The 26,568-nt window shown below is 41.7% G+C and overlaps 2 protein-coding genes across 3 annotated transcripts in view; one reads left to right on the top strand and one right to left on the bottom strand.

Moving 5' to 3' along the window:
• Positions 1 to 6,005, bottom strand: part of Shld2 (shieldin complex subunit 2) — a 75,319-nt gene extending 69,314 nt beyond the window's left edge. For both annotated transcript variants that reach the window (XM_048339203.1, XM_048339204.1), the window contains exons 1-2: positions 5,903 to 6,005; positions 4,919 to 4,968 (exon numbers count right to left, since the gene is read on the bottom strand). The gene's annotated coding sequence lies outside the window, so the exon portion shown is untranslated. The remainder of the gene's footprint in view (positions 1 to 4,918; positions 4,969 to 5,902) is intronic.
• A 113-nt stretch (positions 6,006 to 6,118) lies between these two features.
• Glud1 (glutamate dehydrogenase 1) overlaps positions 6,119 to 26,568 on the top strand; it is a 33,662-nt gene continuing 13,212 nt past the window's right edge. Inside the window, exons 1-5 of the mRNA XM_048339205.1 lie at positions 6,119 to 6,735; positions 18,912 to 18,992; positions 19,670 to 19,725; positions 21,118 to 21,181; positions 25,356 to 25,450. Of these exons, the coding sequence (XP_048195162.1) occupies positions 6,291 to 6,735; positions 18,912 to 18,992; positions 19,670 to 19,725; positions 21,118 to 21,181; positions 25,356 to 25,450 (741 nt within the window). The 5' untranslated portion in view covers positions 6,119 to 6,290. The remainder of the gene's footprint in view (positions 6,736 to 18,911; positions 18,993 to 19,669; positions 19,726 to 21,117; positions 21,182 to 25,355; positions 25,451 to 26,568) is intronic.

Here is a 26,568-nt window from a genome sequence, read left to right as displayed (position 1 = left end):
AAGGAGGAGGGAGGAGGGAGGAGGGAGGAGGGAGGAGGGAGGAGGAGGAGGAGGAGGAGGAGGAGGAGGAGGAGGAGGAGGAGGAGGAGGAGGAGAAAGGAGAAGGACAAAAGTAGACCAAGATGAAGAAGGGGAGACGGAGGAGAATGATGATGATGGCATAAGAAGAGGAGGAAAGAGGAGGGGGATGTAGAAGGAGGAGGAGGGAGGGAGGGAGGAAAGAAGGGAAGGAGGGAAAGAAGGAAAGAAGGAAAAAAGGAAGGAAGGAAGGATTAAACTGTGAAAGAATAGAACTATCTCCATTTGAAAATGCTAGGATCTTATGTGGAGTTCCTAAAGAATCCCCTGAAATAACTATAAATTAATTATAGCTCAACAACATGGCTCACACCTATATTCCTAGCTACCTAGGAGATCTAAAGATCAAGGTTCAAAGCCAGCCCAAGCAAGAAAGTCCTCTTATCTCCAATTAACCACCAAAAAAAGCCTGAAGTAGAGTTGTAGCTCAAGTGGTAGAATACTGACCTTGAGCAAAAACAGCTAAGAGACAGCCCCAATTCAAGCACACACACACACACACACACACTAGTTATAAATGAACTCAGTAAGGCAGAAGCATATCAGATCATAATACAGTAAAAAAAAATTGTATTTTTATACACTTATAGTGAGCAACCTCCCTTATAATAGCATCAAAAAGAATAAAATGTGCCTGGTGGCACATACCTGCAATCCCAGCACTTGGGACTCTATGTAGCATAGGCTGACTTTAAACTCCATTAAGCATATCAAAAGATGTTCAAGCAATATCATTAGCTGTCAAGATGCAAATAATACTATATATGCACTAATAAAACTATACTAAAAAAGACAGATAGGAAGTGATAATGAGGATGTAGAAAAAAATGGAGCCCTCTATACTGCTAGTAGAAACTGAAATAGCGCAAGCACTATGGAAAACAATTCCCATTTCTCAAAAGGGTAAGCACAGAGACACCAAATGACCCAGCAATTCCACTTTCAGATAAACACCCAAAAGAAATGAAAAAAATAGATCCACACAAAAATTCAACAAGAATGCTCATAAGTGGATTATTCATAATACTAATACTTAAAATAAGCCAGATGTCTACTAGTGACAAATGGATGAAAACATACAATATGTATGTATGTATGTTATATAAAGCTGGGGATAGCGCAGTGAATACCACACACACAAAAACCAAGTAATAAATGCCAGGCACTGGTGACTTATACCTATAATCCTAGCTACTTACAAGGCTGAGATCTGAGAATACCTGTTCAAAAAGCTAGCTTGAGGGCTGGGGATATAGCCTAGTGGCAAGAGTGCCTGCCTCAGATACACGAGGCCCTAGGTTCGATTCCCCAGCACCACATATACAGAAAATGGCCAGAAGCGGCGCTGTGGCTCAAGTGGCAGAGTGCTAGCCTTGAGCAGGAAGAAGCCAGGGACAGTGCTCAGGCCCTGAGTCCAAGGCCCAGGACTGGCCCAAAAAAAAAAAAAAGAAAAAAAAAAGCTAGCTTGGGCAGAAAAGTCTGGGATACTCTTATCTACAGTTAACCACCAAAAAACCAGAAGTGGAGCTCTGGCTCAAAGTGGTAGAAAGCTAGCCTTAAGCGAAAAGTTCAGGGATAGCACCCAGGTCCTGAGTTCAAGCCCCATGACTGACCAAAAAAAAAAATATTATTGCATGATAAAAAAAAATTACACGAAAGAATACATGCTAGTGATATATATGTATATATATATATATATATATATAAAACTAAAACCTTAAAACATTATGCTAAATGAAAGAAGTCACTGAGAATCATTTAAAAGTCCAAAACAAACTAATTAAAAACAACCAGGCCAGGTTCAGGTGGCTCACATCTACTCAGGAAGCTGAGCTCTAAGTATCACAGTTCAAAGCTAGCCCTGGCAGAAAAGTCCCCACTAAACTCTTCTCTCCAATTAATCACTCAAAAACTGGAAGTGGTGTTGTGACTCAAAGTGGTAGAACACTAGCCTCAAGCAAGAGTTCAGAGACAGCACCCAGGATCTGAGTTCAAGCCCCATGACTGACAAAAAAAGAAACAACCAGGGTACTAGTGGCTCACACCTGTAATCCTAGCTACTCAGGAGGCAGACATCAAAAGTTGGCCCTTCAAAGCTAGCCCCAGCAGACAAATCCAAGAATCTCATCTCCAATTAGCCAATAAAAAACCACAACTGGAGACGTGGCTCAAGTGGTAGAACACAAGCCTTGGACAGAAAAGGCTAAGAAGAATCCAAATCCCTGAGTTCAAGACCCAGTTTTGGGAGAAAGGAGAGAAAAAAGAAGAGAGAGGGAAGGGAGAGGAAGCAGAGGGCAAAGGAGCGGGGAGAGGGAGAGGTTTGGTTGAGGTTTGTTTGTTTTTGAGCTCTTCTTGCTCAAGGCTGGTGCTTAACCACTTTGAACCACAACACCACTTATGGTTTTTGAGTAGTTAATTGGAGATAACAGTCTCACAGACTTTCCTGCCAGGGCTGGCTTCGAACTCTCAGCCTCCTAAGTAGCTAGGATTACAGGCATGAACCACCAGTGCCCAGTTTGTTTGTTTTCTGAGACAGAGATTTGCTGTATCACCCAGAATGGCTTGGAACTTGCTAGGTAGGGCAGGCTTGAACTTTCAAGCCTCAGCCTTGAGTGCTGGGATTACTGGCATAGGAAACTGGGTAGACACCATTGCCCAGCTGTCCCAAGTCTGAAGAAAATAAATGACACAACATACTTAAGAAGCACACTCCTCCAACTCGGTTAAGGTAGGAAAGACAAAGAAGGTCAAACAGAAAGGCCAAAGAGTGCCTTCCCATACTCAGCAGCCTCAGCTCCAGTGACTAACACTTTGGGGGAGGGCTTCAAAGGGAGACTCATGATTTTGCACCACCTATTCTCCTCACCCCATCAGATTAAAACCCCAACAACTTCTGAAGAGCCAGTCCTTACCAAAACTCCCCAGCTAATTCCTGGAGGTATGCTTTTGTTTTCCTTTTTAAAAAAACATTTTTTGCTATTGGCCTATTCTTTGTGTTCTCCTGCTGTACCTTGGGCATTAGCCTAATTTTAAGCATTGTACCCAAGAACTTAGAAACATCTGGATCACCCCAATTACTGCCAACAGGAATGATGGCCCTGTGCCACCACAGCTGGCACAGATACACAGATTAGATTCTTAGCCTATTTACCCACTAGGGAACATAAAAAACGTACTTGGTCTCTGAGCTATTTCCCTTTCTGCTAAGTAAGAAATTACAATATTTATTTAAGGTAAAGAAAAATACTCCAACTGTGTACTCTGGAAAAGGAGAGTTGTATAATTCAACTTAAATGTTAAAACCTAGTTGCAGCTAGGCACCAGGGGCTCATGCCTATAATCCTGGCTAAAGGACTTGCCTCTCCCCTTTTGGCCCATTCTTTCTATTGACCTCAACCCTGTTTTCCAGATGGCAGGCAAGCCACCAAAGACACAAGCAGATGGCCTGACACAGGCAGGGCAATCTACCTAAGCCTGGTGTAAATGTTCCATTGTAGGCCCAACCAAAAGCCCCCCACCTTATGACTCTTTCATTAACCTCTACCTCCTTGTTCAGACCTCATAAAAACCCAACTCCTGTCAAACCTCTTTGCACAGTCTCCAAGCCCATGGGAAGGCTGTAATCTTCACTGTTATATCTCAATAAACAGTCCCCACCTGTGTTAGATCATTCTGGCCTGTTTCCTTCCTTTCTCCTCCATTTTCCTAACACTAGCTACTCTAAAGGCTGAGGGCTGAGGATCCCAATTCAAAGCCATCCCCAACAGACACATCTTACAGATTCAACTCCATTTAACCACCAAAAAGCCAGAATTAAAAATAAAAACAAGCTGTATACCAGGGGCTCATGCCTGTAATCCTACCTACTCAAAAGGCTAAGTTCTGAGAATCATGTATCAAAGCCAGCCCAGGAAGGAAAGTCTATGAGACACTTATACCCACTAAACTAACAAAAAAGATAGAAGTGGTGTTATGCTCAAGTAGCAAAGAGCTAGCTTTGAGCAAAAGCTCAGAGACAGAGCCCAGGCCCTGAGTTCAAGTCCCAAGATTGGCACCAAGAAAATCCCTATAAATACCAATTGATATCTTATCAGGTTCTTTCATTTTCTTTGTGGCACACTAGGGCTTGAATTCAGAGCCTCAGCACTATCCCTTAACTTCTTAAGGCTGGTACTCTACCACTTAATAGCTCCAATTCTGGCTTCTTGATGGTTAATTGGTGATAAAGACTCTTACAGACTTTTCTGTCTGGGCTGTCTTCAAACTGTGATGCTCAGATCTGGTTCTTATGGGGTTCTTACAGAGCCATTTTGTGAGAGAGCTATACATAGATCCTCCATAAAGGTAATTTCCACAGCACTCTCTTATCATTTCCAAAGCCTCTTGAATTTTATTTCCTTGAATTGAGGTGAACTAATCATAGAAACAGCAAAGTTAATCATTTATTTTTCTGAAGGTTATAGTATCAAGAACAAGATAAAGGAGATAAAACTAAAACCACTTTCCCTTGGAGAACTTGTCAAGGAATTGAGCCTGAAAAGAAAAACAATTCTATAAGCTTACTGGAGCTAATCACATTGTGCTGAAATTTCAAGATCTGAAGATTTTGTTCTTCCAAATGAACAAGTTAGCACTCTTAACACTTGAGCCACAGCGCCACTTCTGGCTCTGTTTATGTGATGCTGAGGAATTGAACCCAGGGCTTCATGCATGCTAGACAAGCATTCTACCACTAAGCCACATTCTCAGCCCCTGAACAAGTTTTTAAACTTCAGGTTTGTGTGTCTTTTGGTTTTTGCAATGTAAAATAAAATCATCAAGTGAGAAGGAAATCTGATACCTTAATCTTTTAACCATCAGGACAAATTTCTGATGCAGTTCAGAGCATGGCTGAAAAACACAAAACAAAAACAATTAATGGATACCATTTCTTTGCAAGCAAGATACAAACTTCACTGGTAAGGAAAAAAAATTTACTTTCAGAGTACATTGAGAGAATTTAACAGATCTAAGTTGTCACTTTATGCTTTGCAGACTATTCCTATGCGAATTAGGAAGTTCTCTTTCATATTCTAACATTTAATAGATGAGTTTTTTCAGGAAGTACAAAAAGGTGCCATTATAAAACCACCAACATACGCTATGACCACTAATGACAGTAATGTGGCACCTGGTAACTTGCCTTAATGACTGTTCTAAGTATCTATTAGGCTTACATTCCCATCATATGTCTATGTGTAGGTGGTGGAACCCTCAAGTGGCTTTCCCTCTACCCATCACACCCCGGATCATTTCATGGATACACCTATCCCCCAGTCATCGTACTTCTTGTTTGACTTCCATCTATTTCAAGAAGCCAATTCTGAAGTGCCAAGCACAGTCAGTAAAAGATAGGACGAGATCCAACGTGGCAGTGAGCTCATCTCCACGTCGCTACACTGCATGGACAAATAAAAAGGCCGGTCCGTTAGGGATCCCCAGCCCCGGGCTTCTTCCTAGCCAGTGCCTTCATTGTCCCGCCAGCCGGGAGTCCTCAGTCCCGCACCGGCGGGCCGAGGAGGCCGAGCCGCAACCGGCGGCTGGCTCGGGCCGTACGCGGGGGCAGTACGCGGGGGCAGTACGCGGGGGCCGCACGCGGGGTTCCGCAGACAACCAGGGCCCTGGGGCGGAAATGGGGCGGAGTGGGAAGTTCCGTGACTCAGGCAGCCGGGCCGACGGCCAGAGCCCAGGCTGCCTCCCGGCCCCGCTCCCAGAGACCACGCCCACCCTCGCTCAGCGTCCCGCACCCCTTCCCCACCAGGCCGCTCCTCCGCCGCGCACGCACCTGAGAGCCCCGCGAGAGACCCAGGCCCGCCGGCCCTCCCCTCCCCTCCTCCCCGCCGACCCGCCAGCGAGCATGCGCACGAGACGCACCCGCGCCTGCGCGCTCCCGCCGCCCCGCCGGCACGCGCCGCCGCCTGGGAGGCCGGGCGAGGCCGTGGCGGAGGCGGAGGCCGGGCGCCCTGGGCGGCGCGAGGCCCCCGAGGCCCGTCCCCCCCCCCCCGCCCCGTTAGGCGACGAGCCGCCAAGGGGAGGGGACAGCCAAGCAGGCAGGAAGCTGCAGCTTAAAAGGGCAGCCTGCGCCCAACCCTTCCTCCCTGGGTCTCCGGTCTCCGGTCTCCCAGCGCCCCTCTCCTAGCGGTCCGCTCGCCTCCTCGCCTCCGTCCGCCGCCATGTACCGCCGCCTGGGCGAAGCGCTGCTGCTGTCCCGCTCCGGGCCCGCCGCGCTGGGCTCGGCCGCCGCCGACCCGGCCGCGCTGCTGGGCTGGGCCCGCGGGCCGCCCGCCGCCGCCCCGCCGGCCGGGCTCGCGCCGCCCCCCCGGCGCCACTACAGCGAGGCGGCGGCCGACCGGGAGGACGACCCCAACTTCTTCAAGATGGTGGAGGGCTTCTTCGACCGCGGGGCCAGCATCGTAGAGGACAAGCTGGTGGAGGACCTGCGGACTCGGGACAGCGAGGAGCAGAAGCGGAACAGGGTGCGCGGCATCCTGCGGATCATCAAGCCCTGCAACCATGTGCTGAGCGTCTCCTTCCCCATCCGGCGCGACAACGGCTCCTGGGAGGTCATCGAGGGCTACCGGGCCCAGCACAGCCAGCACCGCACGCCTTGCAAGGGAGGTGAGCGTCCCCCGCCCGGTCCCGCCCCAGCCCTACGCCTGCAGGCCTCTGGCTCTCCCGGGCCGCTGCTTACATCAGCCCAGCCCTGCCCAGTCCAGATCGGGTGTGGTAGGCTTGGAGGATGGTGATTTTTTTCCTCCCTAAAGTCACCACGTTGTCGGCCCGCCTCCTCTACTCCGGGAGCCATCAAACGGGCCTTTGCATCTGTTGGCGCTGTTGGCGGAGAAAGCACCACCAGTCTTCTTTGGGCCACCTTGTCCCTCATCCAGGCTGGCCCCCGTCGAAATGCCTTTCTTCAAAAGTTAGTGCCCAACCCATCTGATGCTGTCTGTGTGGTTTTTGCGGGGTTCTTATGACTCACCTCAAATGCAAACCGAACTTATTTTGATTGACTTCCCCCCCCACCCCAACGGTAACAGATGATATAAGAACACAGAAAAGGACTCGCCTTCTAGGTTTGAGATCTAGACAGTTGTATTAGCCAAAGGAATCTACTAATCTTAAAAAAAAAAATGAGCAGTGAAACATCTCTGACAAATAAACACCGGATAGCTTGACATTAAATCTAGACTTCGGGACAGCCTGCCAGCCAATGGAATGAAATAGCCCTGGGGGTGTGTACTGGTTCTGGCCAGCACCAGATTTGAGTGTCAGAAAAAGTTACCAATTAGTATTCACAGAGCTATCCGGTAGTTTAAATTTTTGAAACTTGGTAGATTTAGTTTTTATAGTCACGATTGCTTTCATGGGAGCTTTTTCATATTATTCTCCAACACATTGTCAGATGTATACATCTGTAAAGATGCCTTAAAAAAAACCTAAGATAAGATTGCTTCTTTTTCCATTTAAAACAAGAGTAAAGTCTTGGGCTTGGAATGCAGCTTAGTGGCAGAATGCTTGCCTGCCATGCATGAGGCCCTGGGTTCGATTCCTCTGTACCACATAAACAAACAAAAAAAGTAGTCTTGCTGCTGATGGATAATAAACACTAAGGAGGTTAGGCTAGACCCTTTGTCTGCCTCAACCTTTTCTAGGGCTTTCTAATACCAGCTGGCTTATCTTATGTGAGTAATTTTTAGAAATTCTTTCTCAACTCAAAAAACTTGAGCTTGACCTGTGTTCCCAGCTTTGGGGGGGGGGGAGAGAGGACAAAGGTTGCTGGTAAGGATTTAATGATTTACTAAATTTACATTGACTCCACCCACTTCTAGGTTTTACCTTTGGAGTTTAATTGTCCTTTGGCTCAATTTCCTCTAGGAAAAACTGATGGGGCCACTTTGACCTCTACTTTCTCATCTAACTCCAAAATTATCCCCCCACTTGCTTTCCTTTCTACCTCTTCCTTATTTTCCAAAACTGGAATGAAAGTTTAAAATCCCATAGGGTATTGGAGTAAGAGACTATGTATGCCAATACTAAGTTGCAGATTTTCATTACAAAGGACATCGAATATATTTCACAATTGCTGGCAGCAGCTTTCCAGTCCCTTAAAAGAGCCACATAAATCAGTGTACTAGTTTTGCTATAGAATCTGTTTTGGTCTCTGCAGTTCTCTATGTTTCTGTTCTGAGCGCAAGTCCTCCACAAATTAACTATAGCACCTCAAGTTTGCTACAGTTTGTCAATCCTCTTCCTCTTGTTGCCACAACAGTTTTAATGCCAAAATATTAAACCTAGCAACAAATTGCATCAGCTTTCCTTAGCAGAGCACTGTTACTATAGAATTGGCTTGTGCTGGAATGTCTGATAGTCTCTATTCTGTTTATCCCATTTACAGGAAGCATGGTCCTAAAGCTGTTTTACCTTGGACTGGGAAAGGATTTGTAACTCATTAAAGTAGCAAGCATTACAAAGTGATACAGCATGAAAGAAAATTGGTCTCTATCCAATAATACATTTACTTAGTATCTTAAAGAATTTGAAAGGCTGTATTGAGGATTATACAGCTGTGAAAGCTTTTAAAATTCAGGTACTGTACTGTAAATTTCTGTGCCTTACTTTCAGAACATTCAGGGTTTGGGTGTGTATATATTTTCATCATCCTTCTAGTGCAAAAAAGATGTACTTTCTATTCAGAACTATTTCAATGGGACGAAGCTATTTTGATGTCTAAGAAGGTGTTCAAAAGGTGACTGCTGTGTCAGGCACTGGTGGCTTAGGCATATGATTCTATTGATTCAGGAGGCTGAGATCATGGTTCAAAGCCAGCAGGGCAGGAAAGTGAGAATCCTTTCCAGGATAACCAGCAAACAAGGAAAGAAAGAAAAAACTGGGCTGGAGGCATGGCTCAAGTGATAGTGTCAGACCCTCAGTTCAACCGCAGTACCACCACTAAAGTGAAAATCGATACTACTCTGGCATGCACACTTCAGAAGTCTGGGGCAGGAAAATCACTTCAATCTAGGAATTTGACCTAGACAACATAGGAGACAAAGTCTCTTAAACTTGAAAAAAGAAACAAGAAAATTGTTCATCTTGATGTCAGTCTGATACTAGAAATACAGAATAATTATGTGATAGTCCCAGTGAGCTTCAGTGTTACCTGTTACACATTTGAGCACATTCCCACTCACTTCCTATCTAACCTGTCCTTTTTCCCAGTGGTCTTTACTAGTGGAAAACATCTGCTCCTTCCCAACTCTCAACTTCTTATATCTAATCTTTGCTCCTCAGCCTCCCTACTATACTTAAAATAAAGTACTCAAGGTTGAAGCTGAACAACACTTTATTTACTTCAGGGAAACAAGTAGCTTAGACACTGAGTACTTAATTTTAGTAACACTAAAACATTGTTCTTATGTTATCTTCTCTAAATAACATACTTAGTGGAGGCCATTAGATTTTTAAGTGTGAAGGATTTACAGAATGGGTAGACTGTAACTTAGCGGTTGGACATCTGAGCATTTGCAGAAAGAGGGAAAGATATGTTCTAGGCTCTGGAAGGAAGTTTAAGTGAAGACTTTAAATATGTTTTCAGCAAAGATGAATATTGTGAGAATAAGTGATTTGGGGAGCCTTGTTCACATATTCTGGTTACATTGGAAAATGTTACAGAGATTACCCTAGCTGATGTGAGGGAAATCTTATAGTATCTGTTACCCCATTGGTTCCCAGGGTTGATTGTGCTATGATTTAGCCAACTAGTAGGAAGTCCCTTTACTCCCTCACCCCTCCCAATAGAGCTTTTTCCTATATTAGTAGGAACATAGGAATGTTGTCAGAGTAAAGTCTTTATAATCATTGACTTTAGTTCTGCAAATGACTTGCCTACCCATTTCAGTAGAAAATATATCACTTAAAAGACAGTTTGAACCAGGCACCAGTGCCAGTGGCTCATGCCTATAATCCTAACTACTCAGAAAACTAAGATCTGAGGATTATCTCCAATTAATCACCCAAAGACCAGAAGTGGTGCTGTGGCTCAAGTGGTAGAGTGCTAGCCTTGTGCAAAAAGAAGCCAGGGACAGTGCTCAGGCCCTGAGTTCAAGCCCCAGGACTGGCAAAAAAAAAAAAAAAAAAAAAGAGGTAGAGTGCTAGACTAGAGCAAAGAGCTCAAGGACAGTGCCCCAGGCCCTGAGTTAAAGACCTCTTTTAAACAATTTTTAACAGGTTTCATTATTCTGTTTTCATATATGCAAAATATGCAAATGAGGTACTTTGATCGTCACTCCTTTCACTTTCCCCTTCCTGTTAATTTATATCTTAAACAATCTCCCATTTTATACTCAGACGTTTTATCTTTTTTTCTGATGGTGCTGGGTTTGTACTTGGTGCAGGTGCTATACCATTTAGCTGTGCCCACCATCTTTTTGGTGCTTTAGTTATTTTTCAGAGGGGTCTTGAAGTTTTGCCCAGGGCCTTAGACAGGGATCCCCCTAACTAGCTGGTGGTGCTAGTGTAGCGGGGGTCACAGGCAAGCATCACCAAACCTAGCATTTTTTTCTTTAGTATTGGGGATTGAACCCCAGACCTTGTGTTTCCTAGGTAAGTACTCTATCCATCAGTTGTACAGCTTGAACTCAAGACCTGGGCGCTGTCTCTGAGCTCTCTTTGCTCAAGGCTAGAGCTCTACCACTTTGAGCACAGCCCTACTAAATGGTTTTCTGATGGTTCATGGGAGATAACAATCTCAGGGACTTTCCTGCCCAGGCTGGCTTTGAAATACAATCCTCAGATCTCTGCCTCCTGAGTAGCTAGGATTACAGGCATGGGTCACCAGCACCTAGCTTGTTTTTGTTGTTGTTTGGCTTTTTTGCTACCAGGGATCAAACCCAGAACCATTGTAGTTGTTAGGGAAACGCTTTGCCACTGAGCTACATCCCAGCCCTACATTTATCTTTACTTGATGAATACCTAATACTTATTTAACTACTTGGTTGAATAATTCTGAAATAGTTTTCACATGTCTCTCCATTTAAAAACTAGGAAAATTTCTCTTCGTCATGAATCACTGTTATTTTTCTTGATTATTCAAAAGAATACAACCTAATTTTTCTGAATGACTTCAAGGTTAGAGAAAAATGTGAAAGATGACACAAATGAAAGTCATGGGACTTGAGGCATGGTTCAAGTAGTAGAACTTATTGCCTAGCAAGCATGAGGCCCTGAGTTCAGAACCCAGTGCCAAAAATATGTGTACGTTTAAAGGTGGTCAGTAATATGGCTCCTATTGCCAGTTTTCATTATAACAACTATACTACTATAGAACTTTTAAAGACTTTTTCATATATTGGACTTTAGTAGGATTTACATGAGTGCTTATGTGTTTGTCCGCTGTACTCCGTAACCACTTTTATCATGAGAGAAAGAACAACCAAGAGTAATCAGATTGAAATAAGAACCTTCTCTAAGATAGAGGGCTCATACTCTAAATCATTGTTTTTCAATATATGGGTTTTCCTCACCTATTAACAGTATCTATAAAAGTTTATAATTAAAAAGCATTCCTTAGTTCACTGAAATTTCTGATAGCCTATTCATTTTATGTTTTTTAAATTGCTTTCTGTTATCAAGTACTATGCTCTATATTAAGGAGTTTTTCATTAATATATTTTTGGCAGTTCTAAGGTTTGAACCAAAGAGGTGGCTCCCCTCAATTCCCTGATTTGTATACAAGATGAATGGAAGTATATGTACCTGTACTTAGAACCGGTGTCTGAAGTGAAGAGTTACTGTAATATCTAGGATCTGCATCAACTCTGGGTAATCAGACATGAAAGAAAGTGTGGTGTTTCCCAGTTGGTATATATGGAAAGAAGGAGAAAGAGTCAAAGATACCTAGACTGTTTCAGTCTTAAAGATTGGTAGAAAAATGATGGTACCATGAGCAGAAAAGTATTATAATAGCTCTCTTATCTTGGTTTTGTGTTCCTACTGTTCTACCTACCTCATTAAGTCACTTAGTAGAGGTCTTGGTAATCACAGTACTTGAGCTCATCTAACCCTTATTTTATTTAATAATGACTCAAAAGCACAAGAGTAGTGCTGGCATTTAGGTATACCAAGGAGAAAACATAAGATGCTTCCTTTAAGTGAAGAGTAAAAGCTTGTATTAGGTACAATATGGGGGAAGAAAACACAGTATTTAAAGATTTCAGTTATCCACTGAGAGACACACATCTTTCCCAGGCTTCCAGAAGACTAGTAGTGAGACAATGGCCCGAACTTGGTGGTATCTGTAATCCCAAAACCCAGATGTTACTCCTGATACTCTTGTCTTGAAACTGAAAGAGAAAACAATGGAAGAGACAGAGAAACAACTCAGTGGTAGAGGGCTTGCCTAACATGCAGGAAGCCCTAGGTTCAAACCTCATTACTGGAAAACAGAACAAAAGGGAAAAAGGCAGTTAAATGTATGCAGATAGCCAAGGGTGGTGACTCATACCTGTAAACCCAGCACTCAGGAGGCTGAGTCAGGAAGATTGTGGATTTAAGGCCAGCCTGGAGCTACATAATATCAAGATTCTGTCCCCAAAACATACACACAAAACCACATGCTTACGTTTTCTTCTACCATGCACTTTGCCTATGGTGCCTGCAGGTCTTTTTGTTCCCTTTTCCCAACAGTTCTCTGCCTCACTGAAGACCCATCTTACATATCACCTAAAATTGTGAATATAAACATGAAACAATATAACAAATACTGTTTACTTTTACTAAAATATTGTTTAACTTCTTGAGAGCTTCTTTGGGGAAAGGGCAAGACTATTGGGAATGAAAGTATGACTTAGAGTTTACTATTAGTGTCAGAATAAGAAATTTAGAAAGAAAAACTTAGCCAGACACCCCTTTTAACACATACTCTTCCATCCGTCCAGAAATAAGGTAAAGATTTAAGCATATGATGCTACTGTGTCTTTAAGAGATGCATACATGTATGAATGCTAGGAGAATGGTTTGCAAAGGTAAGACCCGGAAAATGCAAGCACTCTTGCACTGAGTCACACAATTTTCATTTTATTATAATTTCCCATTTAATGAAAAGTTCGTGTTTTTTATTATCAGCTAAACATTTGCTTCCCAGGAAGCTTAAATTTTGTCTCTTCAAAATGGTTAAGATAAGCTGGGTGCTGGTGGTTCATAGCTACTCAGGAGGCTGAGATCTGAGGATCATGGTTTGTAGCCAGGGAAGAAAAGTCCCTGTGAGACTCTTATCTCCAATTAACCACTCAAAAAAAAAAAAAAAAAACAACCAAAAAAACGGAAGTGGTGCTGTGACTCAAAGTAGTAGAAAGCTAGCCTTTAGCAAAAAGAGCTCAGAGACAGCACCCAGGCCCTGAGTTCAAGACCCAGGATCGGCACCAAAAAAAAAAAAATCATTTGCAAAATGGATAAGACAGAAAAGGCTTAGATAATGGGTTAGGAATCTTAACTGCAATGTTTCCCTGCCTTCTTGGAACAGTTAGTTGGTACCACTTAAGCAAATAGAAGCATGATGTTCTTTAGTTCATCAGTGGGATTAGTCTTCCAAGTTGGTACCAAGCTTCCAGATCGTCATTACTTCCAGTTGGTCCTGGTTCTTCACTGCTGCCCTGGTCCTCATGTCAGCTATTGTGAGTGAAGAAAATAACCCAAATAGAGAAAACAGGTTCTGGTCGTTCAGGGGTAGCTGTGTACCTATCATCTGGAATGTGTTTGAAAAGTTCTAATGCCCTCCTTGATCTGGGGGCTCTGTTTGTGGTGACATTATTGTTTGTTTCAGTCTGAATACCCAGGTACTTGCCTGTGCTAGGCAAATGCCTCTAGTACTGAACTACATCCCTAGACTACAACTCTTCTGTATTTGTAAAATAATGCTGATGATTTGTGATAGAACTGGCAATGGCTTTCTGGTGCATAAATCATATCCTATTAAAAATATATCAGTTCATATACTTTTTTAAACTTGAAAGTTACTGACTCATCACATAAAACTGGTTGCATGTATGTTTGCTTGTGTTTGGTTTGGAGTCACCCACAAAAGGGAAGAAAAATTTAAACTAGTCAGTTGTGGTTTTCACTGAATCATATTTAAAGAAATAAGTGGGTCTGTTTTCTTGATTACTATGGTAACTCAGGCAAATTTTTGCTTTTGCTTTTTATTTCTCCTAGACAAATTTGAGTGTGCACCAGTCAGGATTCTTGAACATACAATAAGCAATATCTGTCATAGTTAAGTTAAATTCAGAGGACTACTTTATTCTGTGTATAGTTTACAGATCTGCTGTATTTCATTCGTGTGTTTGTTGTTTTTCTTTTTTAAATGCTAGAGAACTCAGAACAGCTATAGTCAGTTTTTCTTAAGAATACAAAATCTGAGGTTGGTAATGTGGGAAGTGGTAGATTGCTTGCCCAGCATGCATGAAGCTCTGGGTTCAATTCCTCAGCACCACATAAATAGAAAAAGCCAGAAGTGGTGCTGTGGCTCACCTGGTAGAGTGCTAGCCTTAGGCAAAAGAAGCTCAGGCCAGGACTGGCAAAAAAAAAAGTGCAAGATCTGGAACTGCAGGCATGGCTGAAGTGGTAGAGCTCCAGCATTGAGCAAAAAAAAGGCTGAGTTGAGGCCCTGAGTTCAAGCCCCAGTACCAGCACACAAAACCAAGAAAGGAGAAGAGGTGGTCGGTCAAAGTTCTTATTCTAGTAAGAACTTCATTCTGCCCTCTACTCTTCATTCAGCTGTTACCCAATTGATGAATATGAACATTGCTATGGTGGTTTTCTAGTTTCCTCTGGTGGGCAGGAGCATAGATGATTTTGTCATCAGGTCCTTTGTTTTAGACCTTATTTCTAATAATATTTGGCTTAGCAATAATCATCATGGCCCAGACAGTCATGGACTATTACTTACTCTTCATTAAGACCATCTGTGTCTAATAGCCTTCATTCATTTACCTTTCCCACTGTTGAAATTAAATTGTTTCTTCTACTACCTATCTTTTTGCTCTCTTTCAATCTCTATCAGCCTAGCAGGGTATGAGACCCTGAGTTCAAAACCCAGTGCTGCAAGGGGGTGGGGGAAGACTTGTTTAGATAGAAAACGAGGCAATATTCAGATTGCAAATAAGAGTCATCTTTGTTTTGTTTTGTTTTGTTTTGTTTCCTATACTGGGGTTTGAACTCAGGGCCTTGTATTTTACTTGCTGGCCAGGCAGTTCTGGAGCCATGCCCAAGGAATTGAGCAATTCCTTTTGATTTATGAAGTTTTAGGGATTTTTTATGTGCATGTATATATTGTCTACTTGTGGCCTTATTTTTTTTTAATTTAGGAAACAAATTAGGAATTCTTGAAGTATATAACCATTCAAAAATGCTAGTTTCATTCTGTCCACATACTCTGATTGTGCTCTTTTTTTTTTTTTTTTTTTTTTTTTGCCAGTCCTGGGCCTTGGACTCAGGGCCTGAGCACTGTCCCTGGCTTCCTTTTGCTCAAGGCTAGCACTCTGCCACTTGAGTCACAGCGCCACTTCTGGCCATTTTCTGTATATGTGGTGCTGAGGAATTGAACCCAGGGCTTCAAGTATACGAGGCAAGCGCTCTTGCCACTAGGCCATATCCCCAGCCCTGTGCTCATTTCTTGATGTCTACTGAACACATAAATTTTGTGCAGAATGTCTTCCTTTTTGTAGTCTATTTTATAGTCCATTAAAATATAATGCAGAATTTTCAAGTGACAGTATGTTTTAGTGGTTATCTTAGGTTTCGGATCCCTTAGGAAGAAAAACAACTAACTCTGATAGAATGTGAGTGTATCTTGTTTTACTGCAGTTGGTCTCAAGTACTACCACATATTTTATTTGTGGATGGATTTTGAGATTTTTGTTTTTTTCATGGCAATAGCTTTCATCTCTAATAGTATACCTGCCAATTACCAGAAGTAAAAGGTTTTGTGTGCTCTGTGGCATACCTTGCTTCAGTTTCTGTCTTTTTTTTTTTTTTCCTTCAGCTTCTGTCTTTTCCTGCCCCCACCAATATCAACTCCAGGACTTAATCTGCTAAGCAACTACTGCTTTCCATTCAGCTGCTCCTGTGTCTCAGTCAGTAAGAGTTCAGCATTACTGGTCTGGGATGTAGCTCAGTGGCAAAGCACTTGCCTAGCAAGTGCAATATCCTGTTTCAATCCCCAGTACCAAAAAAAAAAAAAAAAAGAGAGAGAGAGAATTCGGCATTATTTCACAGTCTGCCTAAAAATGCCTGAGGTGTGACGGGTAATTCCAAATGGGTGTAACTGGGGGGAATTTTCTTCCTTTACAAACAAGAACACTTAGGTATCATCCAGTAGAGACAATGTGTTTTTGTTACAGTTTCCAGTATTGTTCCAGGACTTAAAATTAAATGGAAATTTGAACTACACTTATATATGAGGGATTGGGGGGGAGGGCAGACAGGTGGTACTACGCAGGCACTCTACTGCTGAGCCATACTTCCAGTCCATTTATTTTTGCACAAGCTTCTTTTTATAGCATGTTCAGCTTCTCCCATTGAGATAGAGTTGCGAAGATTTCTGTCCGGGCAGAGCTGGACTCTGATCCTCCCAATTAGTCTCCCAAGATCTAGGACTAAAGACATGAGCTATTGGTGTCCAACATTTTTGTGGTTTATTTGAGGGCAGGGTGGTTGGGTTGAGAGGAGTTTTTTGGTTGTCCATGCTAGACTCAGCCTTCCAGAACTGGTTGTTTTCCTCTTTTTCACAGTAAAAATGTTTCTTACCCTCAGTGCTGGGGATCAAACCCAAGGCCTCCCAGCCAGCCATGACTATGCTATTTTCCTGCCTTAGCCTCCTAAGTTTTGAAGTTACAGGCTGTGTCACCATGCCTGGTCAGAATTTGCTCTTCCATACATACCCCTCCCCCATATGGTGGTGGAACTCAGGGTTTCACACTTAGAAGGCAGGTGTTCCACCACTTGAGCTATGCCTTCAGCACCTAAGAATTTGCTCTTTATAGTTGTGCTATAGAAAAATGTTCTTTAAGCATGTCAGTATTTATTTTGATAGTTTCTAGAATAACAAGGTTTTCTCAAACTGCCAGTGGCTCCCAGAGCTTTTTAAAAGAGAGGGTAGCTTCTTGTGGGAATCATTCACATGGTGTCAGAGAGCCCCAATGGGCTGAGAAACAGTAGAGGAAAGGCGGCAAACCTTATGACACTTAGAAGGGGTATTGTCCCAGATCCCAAAGCCAATGGAAAGGACAAATTCACATTCTTTGTTCCTTTTACCAAATACCTGATGCCAGGGCTGGGAATATGGCCTAGTGGCAAGAGTGCTTGCCTCCTATACATGAAGCCCTAGGTTCGATTCCTCAGCACCACATGTATAGAAAAGGCCAGAAATGGCGCTGTGGCTAAAGTTGGCAGAGTGCTAGCCTTGAGCAAAAGAAGCCAGGGATAGTGCTCAGGCCCTGAGTTCAAGCCCCAGGATTGGCAAAAAAAAAACAAAACAAAAAAACAAATACCTGATGCCTTCAGGGACAGGACCATTAGGATTTGGAGTTGTCATCCACTGGCTATCTCTCATCCTCCTGGAAATATAAGCAAAACAAGAAATGCTCATCCCCCAAAAAGGAGAGATGGCCTTTCTTCTCTCATCTCCCAGTTGAGAGAGGCTAGCAGTTGGGTGAGGGGAATAACAATTAAAAGAATTTTCTTGTACATCCCAGTTTAAACTAAAGCCCCTATATAAGTATCTATTATTGAGGTTAAATCTCTCAAACGTAGTAACAATCCATTTGCCCATGCTCATGTATTATCAGAAAGCACAATTCTAGCTGAGTACCAGTGGCTCATGCCTATAATCCTAGCTACTCAGAAGGCTGAGTGCCAGAAGATTGAGGCCCAAAGTCCTAAAAAACTCCATCCCCAAAATAACCAGCAAAAAGCTATACTGGAGGCATGGCTCAGGTGGTAGAGTTCAGTTAAGTGAATAAACTACCCAAGCAAACACAAGGTCAAATCCTGGTACTAGCCAAAAAAAATATATATATATATATATATAATATATATTATAATATATATAATATATATAATATATATATATCCCAGAAATTTTTTTTATCACTTCTACAAAATCATCCAAACCAGGCAACAATAGAAAAAAAATTAAAATCTGAACTTAGTGGCCTTCTGGAAAGCATTAAAAACATTAATTTGGGGGCTGGGGATATAGCCTAGCGGCAAGAGTGCCTGCCTCGGATACACGAGGCCCTAGGTTCGATTCCCCAGCACCACATATACAGAAAACGGCCAGAAGCAGCGCTGTGGCTCAAGTGGCAAAGTGCTAGCCTTGAGCGGGAAGAAGCCAGGGACAGTGCTCAGGCCCTGAGTCCAAGGCCCAGGACTGGCAAAAAAAAAAAAAAAAAAAAAAAAACACATTAATTTGAAGATAAATTTTGTCATGAGAATCAGTTACTGTAATTTCCTCAAGGACAAGGGACTGCCTTTGTCATCTCCAAACCCCTGCACACCCTGCCTCAGCAGAACCTGGCCTGCCGCTCCACTCCTTCTCTTCTCTGCCAGGGGACTTTAAACCACTGAAGCACCTTCTGGATGTCTAATAAACAGCTCAAGTATTCTTAGAAACAAAAGGATAATAAGATGGACACTGAGTTTGGGGAGTTTCTTTCTTTGTTTTGAAACTTACTGGAAATCTATTCTAAATAAATATCCCCCTCCTTTTTTTTCTTTTTCATAAAAATCACCATCAGGTATCCGTTACAGCACTGATGTAAGTGTAGATGAAGTAAAAGCTCTGGCTTCTCTGATGACATATAAGTGTGCAGTGGTGGGTAAGTGATCCTCTTTGTTGCTACTTACTAACTCTTGAACAATATATATTTACATGTAAGGTTTATTTTTAAATGTTTTAGAAATGTATCTTATCAGAACTTATTTTTATTGTTATAGTTGCATACCAAGTCTTGCACATTTTTCAGTTTGTCCTAATGATTAAAGCTTAGTTTTTAGTTGAAGTTTATTTTAGAAGAGATTGATGTGAGTTTATTTCTTGAGTGTTCTGAAAGGGCATATCACCTTTTTTTTTTCTTTTATTAGCTTACATTGGTTGTGCAAGAAGAGATTTCATTATTACATTTCTATACATTCTCATTTTTGTAATACAGGATGAGCACCTGTAATCTCAAAATCTGAAATCCAAAGTGCTCTAAAATGTGAATCTTTCTGAACTCCCAACACTTAGAAAATTGCATACTTGACCTTATTCAATGAGTGGCAGTTAAAGAGCAAGCACACTGACAGTGTTGTGTCAGATTTTCCATAGGCTTCTGTGTCTTTATAAAACAGAAGCAAACTTCTTGTTTAGACTTGAATTCCATCCCCAAGATGCCGCATTATATATATGCAGATACTTTAAAATCAGAAAGCTTAAAAACTGTTCAGATAAGAAATCATCGATATGCATTTTAACCTTTAATGTAGAATAACAACTTTTAATCTCCTCTTTCAGATGTGCCATTTGGGGGTGCTAAAGCCGGTGTTAAGATCAATCCCAAGAGCTACACGGTAAGTAACAGTGATAGACATACGCACATGGTGCATTTACTAAAGAACTAGACATTTCTGGACTTCTATTTATACCCCATACCAGTGAGATGAGTGGTTATCAATGATTTCCAGAAGCAGTATGAAAAAATAATTAACTTATAGAGTATGTTGTCATATAAAAACTTATCAGTACCTTTTTTCATTTTCCTACTTTAATATAATTAGACACATCCATGATTAAAAACTACGATCTAAAACTTTAGTATACACATCTTTTTTTTTTTTTTTTTTGGCCAGTCCTGGGGCTTGGACTCAGGGCCTGAGCACTGTCCCTGGCTTCCTTTTTGCTCAAGGCTAGCACTCTGCCACTTGAGCCACAGTGCCACTTCTGGCTGTTTTCTGTATATGTAGTGCTGGGGAATCGAACCCAGGGCCTCATGTATACGAGGCAAGCTCTCTCGCCACTAGGCCATATCCCCAGCCCCTAGTACACACATCTTATAGGGATCAAATATCTTAATCTTAAAGTGTGATGATCTTGTCAAATCCAAGATAATTGAAATTGGCTTTTGTAGTGATATGCTGACTACTAAATTAATGGTTTATATGCAAACATAATAAATACGTATCATTTTATCCTCCTTAAAATGTGCCATTTAAATGAAAATATAGACATAGTTCACATGGTCCATACGAATACAATACATCATTTTGAGACAGTCTTACAATGTAACCCAGGTTGGAACTCAAAAGCCTCCTCAGCCTCCTGAATGCTGGGATTATAGGCATGTGCCACCAAACCTGGCTGCATCATTTTTCAGTTAAGTTTGGTTAAGGCTTAGTCTTTTTCTTTTAAGTGAAGAATAGGAACTGGGATTGAGTCCTAGGTCTATCGTCATTTTCCGAGCTTTCTTTTTGTATAGATTGAGTATAGAACCTCATGCATGCTGACCTCACCCTCTTCCCCTATAATCTAATTTTTATCCTTTTTTATGTGTTTAAAATGGAAATATGTTGTGATTTATGAATTTTATAGAGAATTAAAATAAATATATAGAAGCCAGGTGCTGGTGGTTTATGCTTGTAATCCTAGCTACTCAGGAGGCTGAGATCTGAGGATCATGATTCAAAGCCAGCCCAGGCAGGAAAGTCCATGAGACTCTTTATCTCCAATTAACCACCAGAAAACCAGAAGTGGTGCTGTGGCTCAAGTGGTAGAGTGCTAGCCTTGGGCTGAAGAGCTCAGGGACAGTGCCCAGGCCCAGAGTTGAAGCTCCACAGCCAACAGAAAAGAAAGAAATATATGGAAATATCCTGTGCCTGGAAAATATGAATATCCCTAAAGAACTGTTTACATTGTTTTGTTATCGGTGTTTTCTCTCGACCTCCCCTCCCCACACCCTTTTCTAGGATAATGAATTGGAAAAGATCACAAGGAGGTTCACCATGGAACTAGCAAAGAAGGGTTTTATTGGTATGTATTGCCATGTGCTTTTCTGTGTAGTGAGAACACCTACAAAGTAATTGTGATAAACTCCTGCTTTTATGTGTGCCTGAACACAGAGCCCTTTTTCTTCTAAAAACCAGGGTCTGTGATAGATGTCATAGGTAGACATACTCAGACTATTTATAACACATCCATAACAGGAAAGTTTAGATTCTCTGTGTGTGTATCCTCTTCTTGTGCATGCCTCCTAACTGTTTGGATCAGTATATTCATTGATACTTCTCTACTGAGCCAGTCAAGAATAAGGACATGCTTTAGGGCATGAAATATCTGAATTCATAAAAAATGTTGTATGTGGAAAGCAGGTTTGTTTATTTGTTTTTCCAGTCCAGGGCTTGAACTCAGGGCCTGAGCACTGTCCTTGGCCTCTTTTTGCTCAAGGGTAGCACTCTGAGCCACACACCACTTCTGGCTTTTTCTGTTTTTGATTCCTCAGCATCACATACCCAGGGCTTCATGTGTGCTAGGCAGGCACTCAACTGCTAAGAACATTCCCAGCCCAGAAAGCAGTTTATAAAATAACCATCCTATCTTCCCGAAAGTGGGGAGGAATCTAATGCTATTTGGAGTTGGTGGTTTTAAACAGTATAGCTGTAGCTTTAAAGCAGTAAAAATGGGTAGTAAGGCTAATGTGATCCTCAAAGACAGTTCATTTCTAAGGGTACTTGTGTTCATTTGCTAGATATTTTTTGTCTTACTGCCTAGTGTTTGTGTTTATACATTCTGTGTGAGATAGGATTCTTTGCGCTATATAAATTTTCAAGCAGTCTAACTTGTGTGTGTGTGTGTGTGTGTGTGTGTGTGTGTGTGCACAAGTCCTGGGACTTGAACTCAGGGCCTGGACACCATCTCTGACCTATTGTATAAGACTAGTGTTCTACCACTTTGAACCAAAGCTTCAGATCCAGCTTTTTATTGGTTAATTGGAGATAAGACTCTTAAGGACTTTCCTCCCCAAACTGGCTTTGAACTATCTCCATGTCTCAGTTTTTTGGTTTTTTTTCCATGTCTCAGTTTTCTGAGTAGCTGGGATTATAGGCATGAGGCACTGGCCACCTGGAAAATTTATATGTTTCTTTTCTTGATCTCAAAAGCTTCTCACTTATTGAATAAAATAAATAGAAGTTAATATAATGTTTGCCTTATCATACCTACACACACACAAGGAGTCCTGCTTTTTTTTCTTTACTTCCCTGCCTTTTCATATTTTGAAATGTGTCCCATTTTTAGAAAATTAATGCATAAGGTAAATAAACTACTATGGGAATAAAATAAACACAGCCAAAGCTAGAATTTTACAAGATTCCACCTTGGTTTCGACTTTTGAAAGGCATTTGAGTTCTTGCCATACTCCAGAGCAGCAGATACCTGTGTATCCTTGCAAAGGAGAAGCATGCTGACAAAGGGAACATGCTCACCACCTCATCTATACTGTGGAAATGCTCCCTAATTCTGATATGACATACTGAAAGCATATTTAGCTTCATGATGACCTTCACTGATGTTTATAACTTATCTCTCAGCCTGAGTCTTAATTGCATTTTAATAGCTTTTTGGTTTCATCCTTTATCCTGTCTTGTTTATTGCTCACATCTAGAGTGCTTCCAGCTTAACTTGTGAATCTTGACCAGTAAGCTACAGTTAGAAGGTGACTGCAGAAGCACTGAGTGACATCAGAGTTTACCTACCTTTCTTTGCTTCTCTGCAAAAGACTCATTAAACTATAATGCAAACAATGTGACTTCTGAGTCCATAAAACTATAACATAGGACATAGGCCAAGGGAGATTATTATGTTTGTGTCTAATTCCTGAGCAAACTTTCAAAACCAGTGTTATTTATCAGTTGTTTTGATTTTCCACAAACTGTCAGATCATGATTCACACAATCGGAATTGTGAGTCTAAATTCTGACCCTGTTACATTTTATGATTTAGAGTCAGCTTGTCACATTCCTGGTGGGGTAAGGGGTGCTGGAGGGAAGCAGAGCAGGTAGGGTTTCAATAGTGAAGTGTTCAGTATAGACCAATTTTTGGGGTGTTGGCATCATAGTCATGTTTCCTTCCAGTCTATGAGCATAGAATATCTTTTCATTTATTGAGATCACTAATTGCTTTCAGTGTTTCGTAGTTCTCAGTCTAGGAGGCTTAGAACTATATATTTTATTCCTTTGGGTGCAATTGTAAGAGGTATTTGGTCTGTAGTTCTCCTGTAATATCTTTGTCTAGCCTTGGTGTCAAGGTAATATCAGCCTCACAGAGTGAGTTGGAAAGTATTGCTTTCTCTTCCATTTTTAAAAAGTTTGAAATTACTGCTTACCTTGTGTCAGATTAGAAACCATCTGTACACACTGCGACTTTTCCTGCATGTCCCTGTGTCTCCATCCTTCTCATCTCCTGTGTCTCCATATACCTTATGCTTATGTTCTTTTTTTTTTTTTGGGGGGGGGGGGCTTCTCTTTTTTTTTTTTTTTTTTTTTTGGCCAGTCCTGGGGCTTGGACTCAGGGCCTGAGCACTGTCCCTGGCTTCTTCCCGCTCAAGGCTAGCACTCTGCCACTTGAGCCACAGCGCCGCTTCTGGCCGTTTTCTGTATATGTGGTGCTGGGGAATCGAACCTAGGGCCTCGTGTATCCGAGGCAGGCACTCTTGCCACTAGGCTATATCCCCAGCCCCTATGCTTATGTTCTTAGCTTATGCTCATGTTCTTAGAACTGTTGATTTTTTTCAGAAAAAAAAATGGACTTTTGCCACAGACCTATTCTCTATTAAATATAATAAATTCTGCAATTCAGGAACTACTTGCAGTCATTACTTGTAGTCAGTCTGCCACTATAAATTGATTTTTATAAAGTAGAAAATTCCTAAATGCAGTAGTACTCTGAGTTTGTCTTCAGCAGGGCAGGTTGTCTTGTCTAAACTGATGGTTCTAAGGACCAGCTAATACACTTTTCTGATTCACAAACTATCTTAGGCTTGCCAATTGGAATTGGTCATTTGAAGCAACATGCTTATTCTTTATGTTGGTAGAAACAAGAATAATATCTTTGTGGATTATCTCTAGAAATATTCAGTAGCAATGTGCCATTAGTACCTTACAAAAGAAATAGTAAGTAGAAAAACTGTAGTAAGTTGCAGCTGCTGGGGTATGTCACTCTCAAGGAATGAAAGTGAGCACCTAGGACCTGTGGAGCCCTCTTGTCAGTGGAAGAGGCTAGAACAGGGTTTCAGTCTTTCCAAGTGGCAGTGCTGATGGAGTGAGGGGAGTGGAGAGGCTAGATTGCATGAGATTTATAGGATTTCCTGGAATTAATAGTTTAACCACTTTTAAAGTTGTGTTTAGCTACTTTTAAAGTTGTGTTTTTATAAAGATGAGTTTGTCTAATACAATTAACTATATAGCTGGAACTCTGTAAGAAGGCTTATTAAATCCAAAGAAAACAGTAAGTGACCTTGTTTATAATTTATTTTCTTTTGTTACTGTCTTAACTGAGAGGAATATTTCTACATAGTCCTGCCTTTACAGATCGGAGTGAGCACCACTGAACACATTTTCTCAGGGTTCACTCTTACCATCAGTAGTAGACCTGGCAGTGACCTGAGGAATTAAAGGCCAGGGCTTAAACTTTTATACACACCGCACATTGGATAGGTCAGAGCAGCATTCTAACACAAGTTAAAGTTTTGTGGCTGTTAAATGATTGTTTCAGCAATCACACTTCCTCTTCTCCTCAGCATAGTAAGGAAGAATAAGCCAGTAGCCTCACGTTGCTATGTACCTTATGCACATCCACTTGCCATAATAATCCTGCTTCTCTCAAGCAAGATAGTATTGCTATCTCTATTACAGTTTAGGGAATTGAAGTTGGAAGACCAAATTGACTTGCCTGTAATGACACTCAGAACTTGCAAGAAGTGGCTTCAACCTATTGTGCATAGCTAGCTTCCAGGCTTGTAAATGCCAATAGGAGAAAGTGCTATGCATAGAGAAACATTTAATGAGGATTTCTGTTCTTTCCATACCTAAATGAGATCTAAACTTTTCTAGCCACAGTGACTTTGTTCTCTTAGAGAATTGCAAGGATTTTTGGTTTGGGGTAAGTTTGTCTTCAAAACTGGCGTACTGCCCTTTCCCTGTGCTCCCAGGTCCTGGCATTGATGTGCCTGCCCCGGACATGAGCACCGGCGAGCGGGAGATGTCCTGGATCGCTGACACCTATGCCAGCACCATAGGGCACTATGTGAGTATCCACTGGAGCCCCGAGGCTTCCTGCACTGCTGTCCACAAGAAGTAACAATGCAGCTGGTTGTATGAGAAATTGGGAATTTGGGTTTACCTCTTCCCTTAGAAATCATAAACTCAACATGCATATAACTCTGCTTCTCTTTCCTTTGTTCTAAAACTATAAACTTAGTGAACATAGGTTGAACTGGGCCCTCTGGGCTGGAACTATCCCCATCTAGGGCAATTCACTTCATGAGCTACTGAAATAGGTTATTAAACATTTCAAGGTGGGCCTAGTAGTCCATACCTGTAATCTCAGCTCACTTAGGAGGCTGAAGCTAGACAATCATGGATTAGATGATAATCTGTTCTGACTCTAGAGCTTTCACTTAAAAGGACTTGCTCTAAGACACATGAGCAGATAAGGTATAAAAATAGTTTAATACAAGAGTAGAAGGCTATGGTTTCTAAAAGAGGATAAATCTTGAAAATGGGTTAGATTTGAACACCTAGAAATTTGAAGGATATGAAGAATCAAAATGGTAGAGTTCAGAATCTGGTTGTGAGCCATGGGTTCATTGGTATGAGAGATAGATGAAAAGTATTAACAGTGTCCCTCAGGGAACATAGGGGTAGGTGAACAGGGCAGGTCTTTCAAGAGCCCTAGTAGAAAGAGGTCTTGTAGAAAAGGAGGAGCAGAGAGCTATGGTGTATTTCCTGAGATGATATCACACTCAGTGACATCCTGTGGCCAGGAGCTTGGGTAGTAATAGTAATACCTCTTTATAAATACTACTTCATAGATATCTAATACACTTGAACTATCCACAGCTCTTAGTAAACATAAAAAATAAGTATAAATTTTACATGTAGTAAATTGTACATATCCATTGAAATAACAGGAACAGTATTAGATATGTCATTCCCAAATGGACTACTTCCATATGTCCCCTCTTAATATTAAATGAGCTCCCCTTTGGGTGGTTGGCTGGTTGGTTGGAGTATAGTACTGAGGCATGGACGTGGGGTTTCACACTTGCTAGGCAGATGCTTTTCCTCTTGAGCCAAGCCTTCAACACTTTTTGTTTGAGATAAGGTCTCACTCTTGCCTTACCTGGCCTGGACCAGACCACA

The sequence above is a fragment of the Perognathus longimembris genome, chromosome 2 (assembly GCF_023159225.1).
Source record: "Perognathus longimembris pacificus isolate PPM17 chromosome 2, ASM2315922v1, whole genome shotgun sequence".
Taxonomy (NCBI): Eukaryota; Metazoa; Chordata; class Mammalia; order Rodentia; family Heteromyidae; genus Perognathus; species Perognathus longimembris.
Note: the sequence above shows the minus strand (reverse complement) of the source record. Positions and strands in the feature narration are given on the sequence as shown.